Source organism: Alligator sinensis, unplaced genomic scaffold (assembly GCF_000455745.1).
Source record: "Alligator sinensis unplaced genomic scaffold, ASM45574v1 scaffold858_1, whole genome shotgun sequence".
NCBI lineage: Eukaryota > Metazoa > Chordata > Crocodylia > Alligatoridae > Alligator > Alligator sinensis.
Window position 1 is genome coordinate 306917 of NW_005842079.1, and position 16667 is coordinate 323583.

A 16667-nucleotide genomic window follows, 5' to 3' on the forward strand; every position below is an offset into this window, starting at 1 on the left:
GCCCCTCCCCATGGCTGCCCTGACCAGCTACTGCAGTGGCCTCAGGGCTTCTGGGGGCTCATGGCAGAGCCCCCCACACAGCATGGGGATCGCGCCCCCCCTCTCCCAGCAGGAGCCAGTGAGTGGGGGCTTTAAAAAAAAAACAAAAACCTGCAGCTGGGGCCAGGCGAGACCACCACTGATGGGGCTGGGAGACTGGGCGGGGGATGGGGCCTGTCCAGTTCAGAGATTCGGATGATTTGGCAGTGGCCGAATCTCCGAATCTGATTTGGCCAAATCAATTCGGGACAGTGATTCAAATCATCGAATCACTGTCCCCTGAATTGGCCCAATCCGAATCCAAAGTGAATACTAGCCACTTCGCACAGGCCTAGTGATTAAGAAACCAGCCATCAGGGTTCCGGCCCAGCTGCAGTATGACTGAGTCCAAGAGCACCTCCTACAACCTATGTCTCCCCAGGGCGGAATCTTGCAAAGCTGCCACCCCAGGGTTCAAGATTCATACCACAGTATGAATATGAGCCGGCAGCGCGATGATGTAGCCAATAGGGCAAACAACACTCTGGCATGCATCAATCAATGCATTTCCAGCAAAACCAAGGAGGCAGTTCTTCCACTCTACTCAGCACTGGTGAGACCTGCATCCAGTTCTGGGCACCACCACACTTTAACAAGGACATGGACAAGCTTGAGAGAGTCCAAAGAAGAGCCACCTGTATGATCAGAGTCTTACATGGCAAGCCATACAAGGAAAGGCGGAGGGATCTGGGACTCTTCAGCCTGAAGAAAAGATGGCTAAGATTAGGGGAGTACATCAAGCACTCTGTGAGCAACTGTTCACCAGGGTACCCAAGGGGAAAGCTAGGAGTAATGGCCACAAACGCCTGGAAGACGGATTCAGGCTCAACATTAGGAAAAGCTTCAGTCAGGGTGTCCAGACTGGAAATCTTCAAGAGGAGACTAGAAAGTCACCCTGCTGGGGTCACCTGACTCCAGTTATCTTTTCTGCTTTGTGCAGGGGGCTGGACCCAATAATCTTCCAAGGTGTCTTCCAGGAAGAGCACACACCAACTGCTGAAACTTCCTTAGTGTGACGAAGGGTTTTTGAACCCGAAAGCTTGCTTAATAACTATTCTCCAACTATTTGGGTTGGTCTAATAAAAGATATCAGATTCACCCAAGGAACCTTGTCTGAGACATTGAAGAGCCTTTTCAAAACAAAGTATCATTTAATCTGAACAGGAGGAATAAAGCACAACAGCAGCAAAGGGGAGGGGGTGTTAAAACACTCTGGGCTCCACGTGTGCACTTCTCTCACCTAGAAATTAGGTGGCCCAGTTTATCCCAGGCATCCCACATCTGGAACTGGAAGCAGATGCACCCCTGCAGCCTCTGCCACTTTCACTCAGATTCTGCTCTTCAGAGGTTGCCCCTTTTTCTACCACTCAGTTTTCTGTTCATAGCCAGACTAATGGCTGCAGACTGGCCTCACAGACAGGCTTACTAGAGATGGCTACAGACAGGTCTCACAACAGTTCTCAATATTGTCTGAAAGCTATTGTATGCTTTTCTGCATACATGCAATCTATGGCTGATGGTATTAACCCCTTTGTAGTTCCGTAGCAACTAACAAAAACAGTGAAACAGAGCAAGGCAAAACACTTCTATAATGTGAAACTGGTATCCTTCATGTCCCTCACATGGATGTTGGGAGTGTCTGCTAAGAGCACCCCTCTGACTCAACAGCTATACATTGCTCTGATCTAAAAGGTCTTTGTAACGCATGCCATGTTGCATCACCCAACAAAGCTAGCAGTCTCATGATATGGCACCATGGCAATTGTTGGTCAAAGCAATCGTGCTAATTTCATACAAAAATTTTTATTCATGGAGTAGGATGATGTGCATGGGCTGTGTTCCAATCATAGGCAGAAAGCCACCTTGAGTGTGATGCAGCCTTGGCTTTCATGCTCAGCACAAGCTGGCATTTGACACACATTGTGTGAAGCACCTGTTAGCCCTGGTTTCCATCAGGCTTGGGCATGAAGGAGAGGTACTTACTATGCAGCAGAGTCATTCAGCTGGTACTCTCGGGAACGGTTAAAGCAAGCTTGGACTCCATTATCAGCCCACAGCCTCCGGATCACATTGGCAAGGTCCTCCGGCATGATTCCCTGCTCCTCTGCAGTGCAAGAGAGCGCAAATAGTTGCCGAGCATCATCCTGCAAGAACAGCAAACCAAAATCATTAATAAGGCTCCTGAACACCAGGTGCTTCTCACAGATTTGTAAACTCATAGATGTTAGGGGTGGGAAGGGACTTCATGAAATCATCAGGTCCAGCCTCCCTGCGCTTGGGCGGGAAAGACTGTTGGGGTCAGATGATGGGGTTATGACCATCCCCTATAGCAGTGGTCACCAACCAGTCAATCTCGATGAACTGGTCAATCGTGGAGCCTCTGACCTTTGATCTCAGTCTGTCAGAGGCTCCACGACTGGGAGCAGCAGGACGCACTTGGCTGGGCTGAGTCACACCCACTGCCGCCTGGGCCAGACTGGGTAAGTAGGGTCAGAGCCTGGGCGGCTTGTCCGGGATGCAGGGTAGGGGCAGGAGTGGTAGATCCTGGGGTGCCCTTTATTTACAAATATTGATCTTCACCATAAAAAGGTTGGACACCACTGCCCTATAGCGAAGGCCAACTGCACTGAAGCTTGTTCAGATCTGTGGCCCAGAGGAGTGCAGTGCTTCACAGCCCTAGGGGGCCTGCATGCAGTTTCCCAGAACCACCCCAAGACCCTGCCAAAGAGAGGTTGCATTTCCCTGAATAATAGGGCAAATGACACTTCAAATCTTTGAAAAGAAGCCATTGCTGTACATGTCATGGCTCTAGCGGGAAAGCTCAGGCTCAAGGACTCTATTGATTTAACTGCATCAAATGCAGGGCTGACGTCAAGCAGACAAACTAAACATCAATAATTAAAAAAAAAAAAAAAGTGCTGTCATGGCTTATCTTTGGTTACTTTACCCTGGGAGAAAGAGTAGCAAGCAATATGGATTAGCCCATAAATTGACAGCCCGCAAACTCGGGCAGGGTCATTCCGGAGTCATTGCTTTTACTCAGCGGTTTTTTCCTCTTTGCTCGCACACAAAATTACAATAGCTGGGGAAGGGGGGGAAAGACAGCAAGAACAACAGCACTCCTAGCTCATCATATGTCTGTAGGGTTCTTTGGGCAACAATCCATATATGGACAGACAGATGGACAGACAAGTTAGAGCAAGTTAAAAGGAGAGGGAATTCACTGTAGAGCAGCTGATGTGGTAACTGTCTGTATGTGTGTTCCTACCCTGCAGTGGATGGTAACTTAGTCCTGTTTCATTCCTACTGCCTTTTGATTTGGTACAAGTTTGCCCGTCTGTTCATATCCTAATACGGAAAGTTGGAGACGAACAGGAGCCCCAAGAAGATGAATATGAAGGACTTACCAAATTGCCCATCAAGACTGACCGGGGGGGGGCCTGACACAGCCACCCCTGCTGTGTCAGGCCCAGGTCCACTCTTCCCTTCCTTTCTCCCCACACGTGTCAGGCCCAGGCCCGCTTGTCTCCTCCCCCTCCCCACACCATTGCCACTCCTCCCGTCCCCCTCCCCTTGTTACGTTGGGCCTGGGGCCGCTCCCTCTCTCCTCACCACTGCCTGGGGTCCGGGCCCACACCACCCGCTGCCGCCTCCAAGGACGCCTCCAAACTCCGCTGTGCTGCCGCCACCTCCTGTCCGTAATGCTTTATTTGCACTCTGATTGGCTGCCAGACAACCAATCAGGGTGCAAATAAAACATTAGACAGACAGACAGACAGTGGGGGGTGCCGGGCATGGGGTGGGGAGGGGCTGTGCGCTGCCCCCCGCCTGTACCACGGGGAGCCAGTGGGAGCACGGGGCCTGCACGGGTGTCCCGGGGCCAGTGCCAGTGGGCCCCAGAGCAGGGTGGCAGGAGCATGGGGTCCCAGCCGGCAGGGGCTCTATGGAGCTGGGCCAGCTCCCCACTCCCTGCTGGTGCAGCCCAGCCTGGCTCCACAGATCCCTGCCAGCCTCTGCCCCACCAGCGCTGGCCCTGCGACATTGGTCCCAAGATGGTGACCAGGAGCGGGGCACCTGTCAAGGGGTGGGGCTACCCATGCGGCCTGACAGCCTGCCAAAACTGGGTAAGCAGCCCTCTGCCCAAAATAACTGCCTGCCCCGATCTAAGGGCCCATGCTGCTGCAGTGCCTCTTGCAGGGAGTGGGGTGGAGGAGGAGAGGCCAGTGCTGCTGGCTCCGGCTCCCCCACCCCACCCAGTCCTTGGCGTGGCTTTGGAACCATGGCGGTGCTCCCCCATGCTTGGAGCACTCTGATTGTCTGTTTCCGTCAGCCAATCAGAGTGAGAATAAAGCATGAAAGACAGACAGAAAGACATAGGCTTTTATAATATTAGAATTCGGCCGACTCGGCAGCAGCAGAAGGACAGGAGGAGAGGGCTAGCGGCTGACACAGGGGAGAGGGAGGAGTGGGCCTGGGCCGGAGGGGAGAAAGAGGCCTGCTCCTCCCCTTCCCCAGCCACATCTAGTCAGGCCGGGCCCACTGCTCTCTCCCCACCCCCGTGGCAGGCCAGCTTCTCTGCCCCGCCTCGGGCTCCACTCCTCCCTCTCTCCCCACATTGGTCCCGAACCCACTCCTCCCCTCCCCGCAGAGGCCCGCTCCTCTCCCCACCACCCCCATGTCGGCCCTGCAGAGAGTGACAACAGAAGGGGGGAGGGGCAGGCCAAGGCCAGACCTGGTGGCCTCGCCCCCACTGCAGGGTCCCAACCACACTTATCACCCTCCCACCACCTCCAAGGAGCAAAGGGGAGGGCTGGGCCAGCTCCAGTGGCCTTGCTCCCCACCCCCCAATCCATTGCCGCTGCCTCCAGGGAGCAGGGCGGGGAGGAGCGAGGCCAGCTGTGCTGGCCTGGCCCCCCTCTGCTCTATCCCGTGTCCCTGCCATCATGACAGCGCTGCGCCATGCATCCACCTCCTGTCCAAGCACTTCTTCGCATTCTGATTGACTGTTTCAGTCAGCCAACCAGAGTGCAAATAAAGCATTATAGACAGACAGAGAGACAGATTAAGGTTTTTATAATATTAGAATACTGCAATTGAAAAAATTCTCTTAGCAAGCTTTTGGGCGCACGCACCCGTTGTCAGGATGAGGAACCATCTGAAGATGGCCTGTGCTCTTCCTGGATCGAGTTACTGAGTGAGGATAAGCTCATGCACACAGGTTCAAATGAATTTGGGATCAGGGAGAAATTTTCCCCTTTGTTCAGACTAGCAAGGATCATTGAAATGGGGCAAGAGGAGGGGATGCCTTCCTCTGCAACACATTGCATGGTCTTCTGAGCATATTTTAACTTAACTAAGTTCCTGCCACTGCAGGTCCAGCCCTTGGAGGTGCTTCTCACCTGTAGAAAGCTGCAAGTCAGGGATGTTAAACTTCTTTGGCCCTCTGGGCTGGATCTGGAGCTAGCTCCAGAGGTGAGCAGCAGCAGTGCCTGAGCAACTGTGTCAGCTCAGGAGACACATGAAATAATACAACCATTGCTTGGCCTGTAGCAACTGAACCTACAAGTTCCGTTTGCAGTGTGACATGTGAACAGGGAGACTAAGGTCCCCATGCAAGAGGGGAAAGGACTGTTGTGCTGGTGCAGTTGCCAGCTTGGCAACAGATCCAGCTTCTGCAAGCCTCTTGTGAGCCCTGTCATCAGACCATACCCCAGCCTGAGCTCTAGCAACACAATGCCAGGGCTCTCACCACAGATCTGTGCTATAAGAGGAACCATTGATAGCAAATGGGGAGAGCTATCAGAACAAGTGTTAGCCCATCCCAGATCCTATCTGCAATGCAAAAGGAAGTGAGTCACACTGATCTTGGTTTGCCTGATCTTGTTATACTAACAATCATGGGGTGAGCCCAGCTTGAAAAGAAGAGCCTCTCCCTTGGCCTGCACCAAGTCTCAAAAGATTTTCATCGTTTGTCCAAGGACAAAATTAACCAAAGGAGCCTTAGGCTGCTGGTACAAGCCATCCACATCTGGCTGCTTGGCCACGGTGAAACACTGCATTCTGGGACTGGTAGGAACTGTGGGGGATCTCCACTGCATTGTTGTCAAGGCTGTCTACAATGCTTCTAATTTCAGGTGATCACCCAAAGCAAACCTGGACTAGGTAGAAATCTGGCTATTCTTGTTCTCTATTCAGAGGATAAGGGCAAATGCCAAAAAAAGTGATTAGCATTTTAAAGCTACAAGAAGACATTTTCTCTCCCTCTCTGCCATCACAAGCACTGAAAATAGAAGCAAAAAATAAATAAATAAAAATCAGGCTACAATGGACATGACTGTTCCTCCAAGACACACGCCAGTGAGCAAAACTGCTCTAAGTAGGGCTGAAGTTAAACCAAATGCTAGCAAAAGTCTCCTGCAACAGAACCACTCCTGCCAGCAGAGAGATAATAAGAGATCGTAGAATGGCTTACTCAAGAGAACAACCACAAAAGAATCTTGAGTACCCCCACAGGATTCAAGCCAGGTTATCAGCACCTGTCAGCAGCCAGGATCTCACTAATGGAACACGATTTGAAGCCAGGGAGAAGAGGATGATGTAGAGCAGGGGTTGTCATCCAGGGGTAGGCATACCCCTGGGGGTACTTGGGATGGCCCCAGGGGGTACATACGGTGGTGGGGGGAAGTGGCATACGGCGGCAGTGTGGAGTGGTGAATGGTGGTTGCCGTGTGCAAGCTCCCCATGCCCCCACCATTCACCACTTTGCGCCCCTATGCACCACTTCCCCGCCCCCTGCCGCTGGCTTCACGACCAGTTGGCCTTTAGCACCTCCTGCCCCGCCCCCTCCAAAGGGGAGTACACTCCTTAAAAAAGGTTTAAAACCCCTGATGTAGAGCCTAAGCGCTCCAGGCTTGTAAAACTGGGACAGGAGACTGGCTTCATTAGATCTTACTGGGCTCTCTTATGATAGAGGAGGAGCTCAAAGCTGTTCCACCATCTAACCAAAGCAGGAGGAAGCATGGCAGGAGATTGGGAAGCACCCACTTAATGAGCCCCACCCTTTTTGGAACAGGCTGTTAACACCTAATCCCCATCAACCTGATTTTGCTAAAACTTCAGTGATGTTGGACTGCTAGGCTGCTTGGGATACAAATCAATGCTGCAGGCATCCCAGCCAGGCCATTTAGACTGGCTACTGCTCCTTTCACTGCAGATCTCAGAACACCAAAGGTGGGTTCAGTATTATCTGTACTCAACAGGACACAGTTTGCTTCACATCACACAGAAAACAGAAGGTGAAGCCAGGAATAAAGCCCAACTATGCTGAATCCCAGCCCCATGCAGTAGGGACACACCTCTCCAGCTGGGATCCAGTAGGTCAGAGGCAGCTAGAGGGAATTCCCTTGGGGCTTTGCAAGCAGCTGCATTACAGTATGCAAGCTTCACACTTGACAGATGCACAACACTTAGAAGTCTATTAAGAGCAACTGCTGCTGACTACTGTCAGCTTGAATGGGACTGCTGGACCAGCAACTTAAAGTTCCCACCCATCACACAACCCTCAAACCTTGGGTTCAGAAACGCATCATACAGGAGGTTCAGCATCCAAGGAAAGGAAGGAAATTTCACAGGGCCTGGAGAAAAGGCAACTCACTGCTCTTGTTGGATCTCCAAAGTCAATCTGCAGGTTTCCCATGGCTTTGATGATGGCCATTATAGATTGGATGGTATTGCTGTAAACCACAGCTTTGTACTGCCTGCATTCCTCTTCTGAGTAGCCATCTTCATGGATAATCCTGGAAGACAAGGAGGGGGCAGGAAATTGAACAGAGTCAGTTCTTCACAAAACAAGTCAGAAGTTCCTCCAGAAACCACCTTCACACTGCACTCAGCCTTCCTCACCAGTGGGGATCTTCAGAAGCCAGCCTGGCTTGCTCAATACACACTGCCCACTTCAGAAAGCAGGAAGCATCCCGAGGTGAGGCATTTCCTTGGGGAGGTCTGCCTGCCTGCCATACAGGTACCACCTCTAAGCATGGCACCAAAAAAAGGTACCTTGCTGAGAAGCAGCATGGGAGCTCAACATCTGCCCTTTGATGCTGCCCAGTTCTCAGGGGAAAAACTGAGCAGAAAGGTACTAGATACTGACTGGTGGGAGTTCCCTCAGCAATGCCTAAAACAGGGCACTCTTATCCTCACCCTGCTAAGAACACAGGGCACAGCAACTTCCTACCCAAGGACTGGACCTGGACCCAGACCTGGATCTGGATTTAGCTTTCATATTAGCTAATCAAAGTTATCACCGTCAGGCACACCCACATCCACCTTGCCATTAAAAGAAAGGTTGCATGGCCTTAACCCCTTTGGACCAGTTAGGAACGGCAAGGCTGAGAATCCCCAGGCCTGAGCCATCCCAGAGGAGCAGCAGGGGACTGAGGTCTTTTGCCATTCCTCCCACTCCCCCAAATGCAGATACTTGAAAGAAAACCCTTGGCTTCACTGTGGCTGAAAGGGTTGCGAAGAGGCACAGAGTAGTGACACTGAACAGATGCTAGTCAGTTCTGTCTGCAGCAGCAAAGTGGTCCCCCATCAGCTAATCAGTTCAGGTTGATTTGCTACCTGTCAGAGTTTTCTAAGCCTCAGTGTTGCCAGGTGTATGATAATTATCATATCTGTAGGATAATTTCAACCCTCATATGATATACGATAGATAATACTAGGAAAGTGTTAAAAATGTATGATACTTTGTGTCATTAAAATTTGGGAAAAACACAAACATGCAAATCACTCCACTGACAATCAGAGCTGAATTAGCTTACTTGGATCACGTGATCTCACCAGTTCTCAATTAAATTGGAATTTGACAGGGACTAAAACAAGGATGAGTAATATTTGCCATTTATCTTTAACTGGAGACTTGCAATGAGCAATATAAAGTAACTGCAAAACGATCACATAACTAAATCTTATTGTGCAATACTAACAGCTTTATTTTAAATGCTATATACAGACTTAAATCAATAGAAAGTCAAAGGGGTTTTGTGTTTGCCTCGTTTGTAAATCCCGGGCATGTACCCAATACAGTAAGTTGCAAAATAAAGTGTAGAAGATTTACAATACACAGACCTCAATCACAAAACAAAGAGAAAGGAATAATCATAGTAAAAACTTCAGTTTAGCCCATCAGAGAAAGAGTTAAATAAAACCTCACAGTTGACAGTATCAAGTAGAGTAGTGCAGGGTATGATGACAACAGTATATGGCAACATAGTGTTACTTAAAAAAGAAGAATTATTGGTACACTTATTTGCATACTTATTTTTTCAGTGTACAATAGGTTGGGTTTTTTTTCCAGAAAATGATTATTTCAGCTTCCAGTATAATAATTTCATATTTAAGACCTAGCAGTGCTGCTACGCATTACATGCTAGAATAGAAACAGGGCAACATAGTGGAACCTGCTCAGCTCCAGGACGCTGCAGAGAAGGGAAGCATAAAAACCCAAAACAGCCAGACTGCAGCACTTCAGGACAGAAACATTTTCTTGAAACATTACAGCCACTCTTATTATACTCTAGTCTCCTCCCTGCTAATCTAACAGTGATCTATTACATTAGGCTCCCATTCTGCAGGAGACCTCACATGCACTCTTAACAAGAGGTACAGAAACAAACAATGTAATAAAGCATCTGTCTATTTAACTACATTTGATTCTGATGAGTTTTTTCTATATTACAAGAACACATAGATGCACCAACCAAAGGCAGGGCCCAGTTACATTGGTGCTGGACAGACATAACACGAGATCATCAGGTCTAAAAAGCTGACAATGAAGAGTAGGGGTGGACAAAATGGTGGATCTGACTGGCACCCAAACTGCATTTCCCAGCAGCCTGTCAGCATCACTGTAGCTGGTTTCCATGGAAACCCCAGAAAAAGCGGGGCCCTGCGTTTCCATGGAGACCAGCCCCAGCAACGCTGGCAGGGCGCACAACTGAGCAGGGAGCTGCTCCAGGGTTGGGACTGGGATCCGGCAGCAGTGCTGGCATAGTCTGGAGCCAGGGCAGAGCTGCAATCCGCTGCCTCCATGCCCCTGCCTGCAGCGTGCAGGCACTAGATCGCAGCTCTGCCTTGGCTCTGGACCACACTGTCACTGCCACAAGATCCCAACCCCAGAGCAGCTCCCCACCCAGCTGTGCAACCTGCCAGTGCTGCTGGGGGCCAGTTTCCATGGAAACCCTGGCCCGGCACTGTCATGGCCCTGCCGCTCCTGGAGTCTCCATGGAAACCGGCTGCAACAACACACAAGGGCCACTGGGAAATGGAGTCCACTGAAGGCCCAATCTAGCCCACAGGCCAGATTTTGCCCACCCCAATCTAGAGAGACCCATGGACCTGTGAACCCCCTGCCCTTCTTCCCTCTGAAGAAAGAAAAAAAAAAATCAGTGGACTGAAGCACTGAAAATTAAGTTACCTCACTGTGGTCACTAGTGCTGGGAATTCTACCCATCCCTTCCCAGTCCCAGTCCAAAACCCTCCCACCACAAAGCCCTACTGCTTAGTTTCAGCCATGTCCACTGAGGAGCTGCCTGTTCTTCAGCTGTGGCTTGTCCTCCTTCCAAGTTATCAAATACTAAGGAGATAAGGGCCACAGTGACAGGAGCAAAAAAAGTAAAGCTCCCACGTGTTGCGAGCCATAAAGGCTTGGAAATGACTGGTCTCTGAGAATCAGCTTTCTTCGCTGTTAGTTGAGGCTTTTGGTTTCCCCAGGAAGCTTATTCCAACAGATCCAGGGGGTTCCTGCAGTCAGGCTCCTCCCTCTTTGCTGTGGAGGGTCTCTCAGTTTCTCTATAGCAGATGTTTACAAGTGCAGTTTGCTTTTGCAAAATCCACAGGGTCCAAAAGCAATTCATGGGGAAGGAGGAAGCTCCAAACCCCACCTTCATTATTCCATGGATTGACTTTCAGGGTAAGAGCAGATGATCTGAGGATGTGGCACAATCTCAGACAGCTTGGCTGGGTATTTGTAACAGTGTATTTCTACACTGGAAGAGATTTGTGCAGAAACCCTTCAGCTGATTGTAAAGCTTGCTAGCTTGGGCACGAGTAGCACAGAGCTCTGCATAGGCTGCAAAACCTCTCCAAGCAACATGGCAGCAAGCAATTAGCCGTGCTCCAAGCTCTGGACACAGCACCTCCTGCTAGGCGCACACTGTGCTGTATGTCCCAGCCATTAGGGAGACACACAAGTGCTTTCCATTTCCCCACTTTTACCTCTTCCAGCCCAGTTTTTTCCTTTTTATGTAATCATGGCCAGATGCATTTTTGATGTTACCCTCCATATTTAATTGCATATTGATGAAATATTCAGAAGGCAATTTGCCCTGGGTGGCCAGGAGATTGAAGTTTTGCCTGAATGAATCAAGTGCTGAGTATTTCACACCAGCCCGAATTAATGTCACGTCTAAAATTAGATGGCATGGCTACATGGGGAGGTTTAATCAAAAGCAGCAAAGGCTTTTATTTTGTTCTTCTCTCTTCCAAGTGGCTGTGCCCACCTTACCTCTTGTGGAGCTGGGAATGGGATTAGAATTTGCCATTGTGCAAAGGCCTGCAGAGGTGCCACTAGGTTTACGTGACTTGATTGCTTGAACTGAGCAGCTTTATTTAAAAGGCAAAAATAGCATGTAGATAAACATTTCCCTCACCTTCTCCTCTGCTGCAGTTCCTCGCACTAACTACACTGCAACACCAAACCACCAGTCCAGTGTATAGTGAGCATTCAGTGCAATGGGAGCAGAGGATAGGGTGGAGACAATTGAGCTGGACAGAGCTCCCCTTTTTTCCAGGCAGGCACTCAAAAAGGACTCTTGTCCAAAGAAAAAGGGGATGGCTCTGGGGCATCTGCAGGATGAGCAGGCTGAAGCATGGCCTCAGCACTAGGAAGCAATTAGACAAGATGCTTCTGCCATGAATGCTCTTAGCCCACAAGATGGGCTCAGCCTCTGAGCAAGGTTCATTAGAGCATTGGACATGTCCTCAGGACAGAAAATATTTCCTCTAAAGGAGGTAGATGCACTGCAAAAACCAAACAGACTGACAAGCCAGTGTAAGAGAGGAGCATCTAATACGGTGTCCTGCCTCCCAGAGCAGCATAACCAGTCCTGGCCAGGGAGATGAGCAAGAACCCAGATGCCAGGGAACTCCACAATGGCTGAACCATCAGGGAACTGGCCACCAAACAATCATCTGAGATGGACCAAACTACATTTAGAACTGCACAGGGAAACCATTCTGAGCATGAGGCTAAAGGAAAGGAGGTGTTCAGGAAAGTGACCAGACTTCCTCCTCTGAAGATGCTGTCTGCCTTTGGCAGGGAAAATGCAGTGTTAATACAGTGTTAGTAAAACAACTATTTGTTACTATATGGTTGAAACTGCATCTGATTGCTGTCCCCACACCACTGTCCTAGTTAGTCACGCTCAAAATGGGAAAGACATTTTAAAACAATCAACAACATGAAAATCACTATTTCTGAGAAAATAGAGACCAGCCATTGGTAATGGATGTACCTTTACTGGGCCTAATGGAATCTACAGCCTTTATAATGCCTGCGCCATTTTTGGTGTTGAAGTCACACACGTTGGCATAACATCACCTATTTAAGAGTATCCGCAGAACATAGGACCCGTTGCTCCTGCAGCAGGCTTGTAGGAGAGAGGCAGACACAGAAATCCAAACAACAAAATCAAGGGAGATGTTACTTACTTCATCTGTTTGACAATTGTGCTCTTCCCAGATTCTCCTGCACCTGGAGAGAGAGAGAAAAAAGAAATGCCGTAAGTTGCCACTCTACCCCAAACTTTTCTGCTATGTAGAAGGATGGTCATGCAATGGACAGGGTCACCCAGCTGTGGCTGTTCAGCTTCCAGCCACACACTGGCTCCCAGTACCGGTGTCTCCGATGTTCTTGGTGTATAAGCATTTGACGACACTGTCAAGCACCGCCTGGAGTGCTACTTGGCTTGGGATGTTATGGGAACCATGGCTATTGTCCTGCAGCAGGTCTGCAGAGAGAGTTATGGCAAAGGAACAGTGCACATATGGCACAGTATTAACCTGTTCACCCTTATTCCCTGCTCAAGCCCCAATGCTACTTCAAGTCTCTCTCAAATCCTGGGACACTAGCTGAGTTTTCCCGTGGGAAAACTGGAAGATTGTGAGCTTAGCTGCTCAACAGTTCAGTGGGTAGGAAACTGGCTACAGGGTAGGACCCAGCGAGTTCTCATGAACAGATCTGTGTCATCCTGACGCGAAGTGGCCAGTGGTCTCTCTCGGGGGTCCATGCTTGAATTGGTGCTTTTCAACATCTTTATCAATGATTTGGATGGGGGAGTGAAAAGCTCGCTGGCCAAGTTCACGGATGACACCAAGTTATGGGGCAACATGGTCACGTCAGAAGATAGGTTGTAGATACAGACAGACCTGGACAGGCTCAAGAGTTGGGCAGACCAGATCCAGAGAAAGGAGCTGGACCTGTTGATCTGCAAGGTCCCTTCCAGCCCCTAACAATCTATGAATCTATGAGACTGCCAGTGGGACTATAGAAGCATGAGGACATACAGACCAGGACTTTATAAAAAAGGGATGCACTTGTCAATCAGGAAAAAAGGTAATCAATCAAGAAGAGTGTGGGAACAAGCAAGCCTCCTCCCTGCCCTGGAACAATGCCAACTCAGAACAAAAGGCATCTAAGCTGGCATTTTCAAAAAAACTTACTGGTGGTCTCCTGTTCCCAGCTGTAAACACCTTCAGCCCCAATTTGTAGAGGGCTGCTTCTTAACACGACCAAATTCACAAGTCGCTTTTAAAAGCATAGGCCAAGGGTAAGTGATAAACACAGCAAGCGACTCTCTCCCATCCCAAGGCTCCCAGCAACTAAATCACATGGGGAAAGAGGATAATTCTGCTGGTGAGCAAAAGACCTCTCACTAGATTGGATTAGTGGAAGAGCTAAGAGCCTCTGGAAACCCCCTAACCTAACCTGAAAGCCCCTGCCATCAAAGGCATCTCCTGATTTTCAAGGAGGGGGTGGGGAGGAACACCTTTCAGCATCTATGCATAGATAACAGACTGGGCTACAAAAATAATCTCAGCCACCTCCATATTGCACAGTCTGTTTGGAAGTGGTGCCAGCAGTAGGCGAGTTCTGGGACAGCCCCTCAAACCCTGCAACGTTTGCTCCTCCCACCTCAAGAAGATGGGGAAGGAGTTAAAATCTTATCACTATCTGCAAAGGAACTCGTGGTGTCATGGGGATCAGGAAACAGACAGGTAGACAACTCAGATAAACTTGGATGGGCAGGTCCCTCAAAAATCACATTCTACATAGTGCCAAGTCATGTGCAGGCCACCTTAGACCTTGGGGAAGGGTTGGGGAGGGAGAGCATTGGAACTTGGCTGCACCTCTGAATATGGCTGCTGGGCACTGGATGTGTGCACCAAGCAATAAATAGGTCTGTTTCCAATAGCACTGCCTTTAGAGTTCTTTCTGCAGTCACCCTGCTCCCACACTGGCTTAGCCACTTTGCTTGGTGCCCATTAAACTCACTGTTGTCCAGAGACAAAAAGAGGCTTAATTCTTGTAACCTCTGAGGCAGTCAGAGGGGACAAGACAAACTGCATGGCTTGCAGCAGCCTTGGGGAGGTCTGGGGCCAGTTGGGCTGTTGTCACTTGACCCAAGGGTGGAAGACAGCCAAAGAAGGTGTGGCACGGTTGTATATTAAGCAGTGATGCTAAAAGAAACATTAGATAGGCAGGTAGGTATGAAATATTAGTGCTCCATAATTAGTGAAATCACTCGAGTTATTTAAAGCCTCCCAAGCTCTCACTGGCCAACCAGGGCCATGCAGGTTTGGGACCTTGATCTACAGCACAGGAGCCGGCAGTACTTTGTTCCTGAATTTCATAATTAATAGGCTCACATTTCATACATTTCATAGACATTAGGGCTGGAAGGGACCTCAGGAGATTATCAAGTCCAGCCCTCTGCCCCAGGGGCAGGAAGTCAGCTGGGGTCAAAGGATCCCAGCAAGATAAGTGTCCAAATGTCTCTTAAAGGAGTCCAGAGTAGGTGCTTGCACCTCTGGACGCAGTCTGTTCCAGGCCTTGGGGGCTCAGGACAATAAAGAAGTTCTTCCTTATGTCCAGCCTGAAATGGTCTTGGAGGAGTTTGTGACCATTTGACCATGTCATCCTATGGGGCGCTCTGGTGAACAGGCGTTCCCCCAGATCTTGATGCACACCCCTTATATACTTATAGGCTGCCACCAGGTCCCCCTTGAGCCTGTGCTTTTCCAGGCTAAGTCCCATGGTTTCTCAGCCTCTCTTCATAAGGTCTGTTTTCCTGACCTCTGATCATGCGTGTGGCTCTCCTCTGGACTCTCTCAAGCTTCTCCATATCCTTTTTAAATTGTGGAGCCCAGCCCCCAACCCCAGGGGCTCTCCAGCAACCTCGTGACCACCAACTGTTTCTCTGACCAACTCAGCTTAAAATCAAACTCTCCATTAAAAACCCCAAAAGGCACCTGTTGAATTTGGTTTTTTTTTTTAACACAGCAAAGCCCTAATACCAGCTGCCCTCTACAACATTACTAATTTTCATCTACCACCGAGGAGCAAACCAGGCCCTTTAGTAAGCATTCACTGAACCAGGCATGACAAAACAGGTCCAGCAACTTTCCTCTGAAAGTCTGCTACCACTAATAAAATAGTGTGCTCCTATTAACAGGAAGAATTTCAGAGGAAGCTCTGTACATGTAGCCAAATCTTAGTAGCCTGGACATCAGGGCAGCAACTCTGCAGCTTAAATCTTCTCTGACCAGGACCTTAGACTTATGGCCCCTACGGGGTACAGACGAGGTGTTTACAGATCGCCAGTGTTTGTGAATTAGGATGATTCTGTTCCATTTTAAACTCACCATTTCCAAATGCCCGTGAAAAGGACAGCTGTTTAACATACAACCACTCTGCCTACACTGAGGATGGGGAAGGTAAAACCCAGCCTGTCTAGCCAGTGACAGGGAAGCCCCTGCCACAGACTGCAGCAGAAGTCCTCAAGGGCTCTGCTGGGCCTCAAGAGAGCATCTCTGTCATGCCCCGTTGCTTGAGCTCACCCTTAGCCCCTGTGCCAAAGCTCCCTACAGTTGCTCTCAAGTGCTCCAGAGACAAAAGCTGAGCGGGACTTAGGGTGGCAGAGATGGAAAGAGCAGCTTGACAGCACAGCAAACCAGAAGGTCCTTGCCTTGTCTGGTATGCTTATAAAGACGGTAATGAGGGGTCCCAGATCTCGCAGTGCAGCCACCCCCGATCTCAGGACACAGCAGTGAGGTAAAACGTTTTTAGCCTACATGCAGCAAAGTTACGACCCTAGTACCCATCTACTGCAGGGAGCCTTTTTCTCTGCGCCACCCCCCCACCAAGGATGGCAGGGAACTTGTAGCCAGCTATCCCACTGGCATAGCTGACAAAGCATCTTGCATGAGAGGAAGGCAGCAAAAGCCTTGCTGATTACATGGCAAACAGTGTC

General features: G+C 49.5%; 1 protein-coding gene across 1 annotated transcript in view; it reads right to left on the bottom strand.

Moving 5' to 3' along the window:
- GNAI2 (G protein subunit alpha i2) overlaps positions 1 to 12975 on the bottom strand; it is an 89377-nt gene extending 76402 nt beyond the window's left edge. The window contains exons 1-3 of the mRNA XM_025204339.1: positions 12847 to 12975; positions 7733 to 7874; positions 2062 to 2222 (exon numbers count right to left, since the gene is read on the bottom strand). Coding sequence (XP_025060124.1) covers positions 2062 to 2222; positions 7733 to 7874; positions 12847 to 12968 — 425 coding nt within the window. The 5' untranslated portion in view covers positions 12969 to 12975. The remainder of the gene's footprint in view (positions 1 to 2061; positions 2223 to 7732; positions 7875 to 12846) is intronic.
- Between the last annotated feature and the right edge of the window lie 3692 nt (positions 12976 to 16667).